The sequence below is a fragment of the Hydractinia symbiolongicarpus genome, chromosome 3 (genome assembly GCF_029227915.1).
Source record: "Hydractinia symbiolongicarpus strain clone_291-10 chromosome 3, HSymV2.1, whole genome shotgun sequence".
In the NCBI taxonomy this organism is placed as follows: domain Eukaryota; kingdom Metazoa; phylum Cnidaria; class Hydrozoa; order Anthoathecata; family Hydractiniidae; genus Hydractinia; species Hydractinia symbiolongicarpus.
In genome coordinates, this window is record NC_079877.1 from 13193831 (window position 1) to 13199336 (window position 5506).

A 5506-nucleotide genomic window follows, 5' to 3' on the forward strand; every position below is an offset into this window, starting at 1 on the left:
ACTTTGCAAACTTTTAGCCACCAAACACAAAGAAAATAATGAGGTACACAAAAAGTAATATTAAAAATACAAAAAATGGCGATACTGAACATTTAAACCAATGGGTAATTAATTATGCATTTTAAAACCGTGCAAACACAAAATTCTATAACTAGAGGGAAATATTTTCTAGTATTTATATTTTATGGTTTTAGGATTCTTCTCTAGAGAATCATCAAGATTCAAAGTTTTCAAGGACACTTAGTCGGATTTCAAGGTATTCAAGGTTTTGCATGACAAACCTGTCCTTTTGATGCAGGCGTTTTATGTAGTTAGAAAAATTTTGCTGTTTCTTAAAAGGACCAGCACGTTTTTCAATCTGACCTACAAAAGGACTTACAGGAAACTATCTTATGAATCAAAGACTGGCCGTTCCATTCCAGATAAAATTTGATGCCCTAAAAATGATAAAAGTTGTAAATACTATTGGTACAAAACATATAAAAACGTTTGACATCTCTAAATGTTTTTAATTGTGAATAATAAAAACTCACAATTTCTTCTGGTAAATACTCTGCAACCACGCAAACTAGAACTAAAAGAAAAAAACAATTACTTTTGCTAATTTTCAGTTATTGTTGTTTTTTTGAAAAATTTTTGAGTGTGTGGTGTTATAATATAGATGAAAAATCTATCTATCTATCCATCTATGATAAATTACAACTCTTTACCACGTCGTAGAATGTTGTGTTATTATTCATTCTCGTTAAAGCTAAAGAGCTATGGGAATAAGAATAGTTATTATTATATTATTGTATATATTATTATATTTATTATTGTTATTCCTTTTTTGCTGCGCATTAAATTAAATAAATTAAATTTTCACCAAAAATTATTGCTACTACAGTAGAGTCTCCATAACTCGAACAGCCACGGGGAAAAGGAAATCGTTCGAGTTATGGAGACATTCGAGTTGTAGAGGTTTTCAACTTTTAGCGCAATATCCTCCCTTTACGTGAACCAGCTGGATAAAAACGTTATATTTAATCTTAAGTCTAACTTTAAGGGGGCTATTAGGTTAATGAAAGTCAAAACAATACACTTTTAATGAATTTTTTAATGTTTATTTAGAAAAGAAGTCGGTTATAACTGTTTGCTTACAACTCATATCAAAATCTTTGGCGATATTACGATTCAAGTCCCTCAGAGAAGCTATCATTTCTTCTCCAAAATGTGAAAAAATACTCAAGTCTTCGAGGACGTTGATAGCTGTACGCACTTGCTCGGCCGTCGGTCTTGTGATCTTATCTTCTTCCTCCTTGTCTTCTTCGTCGACCTCTTCTAATTCTTCGTATTGAGTCCCAGTGATCTCAGCAATGATGTCAGCAGTCTTCAGACGCCCATGGGATGTACTGACTTCAATGTCAAAATCAATGAAATCTTCAGTTGATAAGTCAGGATCAATGTGGTCAGGAAACCTTCGTTTTATGTAAGAGAGTTCAGCATCGAGGGTTGGAATTGGGTCTTCTTCTACTTCGCTGGTTAAACTTTTAAAAGGGTCGTCATCTTCGTTGATCGCTCTTTCTGCATCCTTTTGGGAAATTCCTGATTTTCGAAAGCAATTGGTGAATGTTTTGTTGGAAACATCATCCCATGCTTTCCTTAGCATGTACATAGCTGCAAGAATCGAGAACTTCGGAGTCGATTTTTCCTCGTCCAAGGCTTTTATCAATTTCCGCACTGCTAGCGATCGATATTTTGCTTTCAGGGCGCGGATAATTCCTTGGTCCATAGGTTGGGTTTGGGACGTGGTATTTGGAGGAAGAAAGATCAATTCTACCCATTCCAGGTTTTCAACATGAGGATGTGCGGTACAATTGTCAATAATCAAAGCAATTTTTCGCTTAGAGACAGAGAATTTTCGATCAAGCTCGCGTACCCACTCTTCGAACAGCTCTCCAGACATCCAACTCTTCTTTTGCGAACGGTATCGACAGGGTAGTGTTTTGACACCTTTAAAGCAACGAGGGTTGGCGGACTTGCCGATTACAAACATTGGCAATCGTTTCCCCAAGGCATTACCAGCAGCTAAACCAGTAAGTCTAACTTTGCTGTGTTTTCCTCCAGAACACTTATCACCTTTCATATGCAAAGGTTTATTGGGAAGGCATTGATCTCTGTAGTTGTGACTAGTGTAGATGGAGCTTTACATTTTGTTTGATTCGAATCATGGAATTCTAAATTTAGAATGCCATGGCCATGATTCGAATAGAAAACATTCGATTGTTACCATGTTTTGATTTGTGAGAGAATTCGAATAGAAAAAGATTCGATTTTTACCAAGTTTCGAAGTTTTGACGAGTGAAAAAAAGCATGGAAGCCATGAAAGTCCAACAAGTCAAAAGATTAACAGACATTATTTGTTGTATAGAACTTCCTATCATTAAACTTATTACGTACGAAATCGACGCTTTTGTCATGGGGTATCATGTTTATAAAAGTAATTGGACACCCTCTGTTGGAGATGAATATTATGGTTTCATGGAACCAACAAATAAAATGGATAAATATGCAGTTGCAGTCAAGAAAAATGATGGAGAAATCATTGGACATCTACCACTAGGAAAGTCAGGACGCTTTGCAAAAGTCATATTTTACTTTCTGAAGAATGACAGCTTCAATGTTTGCAAAATAACAATTACTGGAAAGTCATTGAATGCTGGTGATGGATTAGGGATGAAAGTCCCATGCAAATTATCCTTCCTCTCTGAAAGAGAGTCTATTGATATTTTGAAAAAACAACTACCAAAGCTATTGTAACATTTTTTTAGATTTTATCTTCACGAAGATAAACAAACAAAATCTTTGTCAACTAACCTGGTTTTCCATTTAGCCATCCACCCCTGAGAAGCTTGAAATGACTCGACACCCAACGCTTCGGCAAACTCAAGAGCTTTCTCTTTCAGCATCGGGCCACTGATTGGGATATTCTCACTCCTCATCATAAGTAACCATTTATGAACAGCTTTGTTCACATCTTCGAATTTTTCTGGCTTTGATCTCTTCGATGTTTGCCCGTTGTTAAACTGCTTGTAAATCTTTTCTTTATTTTTTTTCCAAGTTGACAGGGTGCTTGGAGGAATTTTGAACTCTTTTGCCACATCCTTTGGCGCAGTACCCTTTTCCAACGCTTTAAGAGCTTTGTACTTGATTTTGTACGACTTATTGTCAATTCGACGCTTTGATCCTGCCACAGACGACATTGTTATGAGAGTGTCTTTCTTTTGAAATTCTTTAGATTTTCTCGAAAACGTTCGAAAAAGACGTTCGAAAGGTTTGGATGACGCATCATTAATCATTCGAATTAATAATAAGGCCTGCAAAACACGTATTAACAAGATTTTTAGACCCAATTTATCAGGAAAACTGTTCGAATTTTGATTATGATGTCAGAAAATTCGAGTTATGGAGAGAAAAGTCTCCAAGGGACAAAAAAATTTGTTCGAGTTAAGGGAAGATTCGAGTTATGGAGGTTCGAGTTGTAGAGGTTTTTTTATAAGAGTTTATTAGGAAATTTTCACGGTGCCAACGAATTTGTTTGAGTTAAGGAGAGATTCGAGTTATAGAGGTTCGAGTTATGGAGACTCTACTGTATTAACTATTTTTTTAAAAGCCATTTCCTTGAGAGAAGGTTGAGAAATCAGGTTGGGAAGATGGAACATTATAACTTAATATTGGTATCGGTTAATAAAAAAAATTACCAGTTTTCTTTGAATCCATTATTTTCACATTAAACGTGACACAACACTTGCATTTATATCCAGAACATTGGCATCCACTTGGTTGATCCAAAGAAACTGAAACACTTGTGTCTTCTAAACAAAATCATAACCATGGAATATTGTGACATCAAAAATGGATCGTTTCTGGTTGAAATCAATGAAAAAACATTTTTTTAAAAAAATTGTTCAAAATGTTTTCCAATTTCTACTTTAGGGAAAAAATTTATTTGGACTGTTCTCTAAATGTGGAAGTCATTTAAAAATTTTACAAATGAGCTGATCTTTAAGCTGAGCCATATATCAGTAGACCACCAGGACCAAGAGAATCTATTAATAGAAAAAATTACACTAAACTTAAAGAAAAGAACACAATAGCTAGAAAAATAATCTCACTACCTTTTGTCGTCTGTTCATAATGTTACACAACAGCTGTATATTAGACTCCCACTAAGTAATTTTATTACTTTGTCCTAACAGGCAGACAAAGATGCACGAACAACCAAACGAGGGACATACGTTCAAGGGGTAAAAATCCAAGGGCCGGCAAACCTGTAGATTTTTCAACAGCCTAACCTCTAGTCTATACTATATATAGTACTAGCCGATAAGTCCCGCAGAAGAATACACTTAGGCAAAGGGAATCGTCACTTGAATTTGGATGACATCAACACTAGGACCCGTCAATACACATTTTTTTTTTGGTAATTTTTTGTAGATTAATATTAGAAGATCAATTTTGAAGTCACCTGTGAGGAAAATGATGCAATAAAAAAACAATGAAAGATGTCTGCCTGTCTGTCTGTGACTTTTGCAAAGTGGATAGTTAGATGTTTTACAAATTTCTTTGACAGAGTCTATAAAACATTACCTTTGAGATTGTTCTGTAATTTACCAAACATGTTATCTAGAGCACTACAGGGATATGTCATATATAAATATTAATAACTGATAGCTATCTTTAACTTGTTTATACTGGAAATCTGACGCTCTGATTGGCTAAAAATTTATGCAGCACGTTATAACTTTTAATCTCATAGTTGTGGACAACGCATTAACGAGACCCAATTCGTGTTAAAGTCAAACTAGCCGCAACTTTGAAGTTTTTATCATGTGGGATATCCCACAAACTAAGGTATATGTTTATACCGCGCAGGTCTGGGCACTGGTAAAGCACTTGTAGGGACAAATGTCCATACCTCTGCATAGCGTAAGTTATTTGCTAGGGAAAACATGCAGAGAATTAGTCACTTTTTTCTTTGTATTTCACTTTTTAAACTGGTGCGATATATTGATTTTCAATTATTTAATGGAAGGGTACTCAGTACTGACATAAGGGTGTATATTACGAAATTTCAAGACTTAAACTTGGTTATTAATTGCAGCTATAAAAGAGCACAGATGAAATCGATTGAAAATAAAATACACACCTCAATAATATAATAACTGGCTCTGACTTTTTGTTAGAAATTATTGTGGTATACCTTATTCCATGAAACTAACGAATAACGAAATTAATTAATGCAGTGTTAATTTAAAGACTGTAAACTTCATCACTCGTTATTAAAATATTGTTAATTTGGTAACTTTTTTATAATATGTTAAAAACATAATTTTTTTTACAAATTTCTACAATTACCTCGCTCAACAGTGTAAAATAGCTTTTGTATAGTCTTCATACTCTGATCCAAGTAGCTAGAAAATTGAAACCACTTTTTCTTTAAACTTTTAAATTTTCAACATTGTCT

General features: G+C 34.4%; 1 protein-coding gene across 1 annotated transcript; it reads right to left on the bottom strand.

The window, feature by feature from the left end:
- Window positions 1-390: 390 nt before the first annotated feature.
- LOC130636847 (tigger transposable element-derived protein 4-like) lies at window positions 391-4175 on the bottom strand. The gene is made up of 7 exons (XM_057446697.1): window positions 4158-4175; window positions 3769-3854; window positions 2857-3405; window positions 1141-2168; window positions 701-751; window positions 488-574; window positions 391-437 (listed from the first exon to the last, which is right to left on the bottom strand). Exons 1-7 carry the CDS (start codon window positions 4173-4175, stop codon window positions 391-393), a joined length of 1866 nt encoding a protein of 621 aa, XP_057302680.1.
- Window positions 4176-5506: the final 1331 nt, after the last annotated feature.

What these genes read in the sequence shown, in the direction of transcription:
- LOC130636847 (XM_057446697.1), bottom strand. An exon ending in ATGGCTAAATGGAAAACCAG is followed by an intron (nt 2,169 to 2,856) that starts GTTAGTTGACAA and finishes CATCTACACTAG; the next exon opens with TCACAACTACAGAGATCAAT. An exon ending in AACATTTAGAGATGTCAAAC is followed by an intron (nt 438 to 487) that starts GTTTTTATATGT and finishes TATCATTTTTAG; the next exon opens with GGCATCAAATTTTATCTGGA.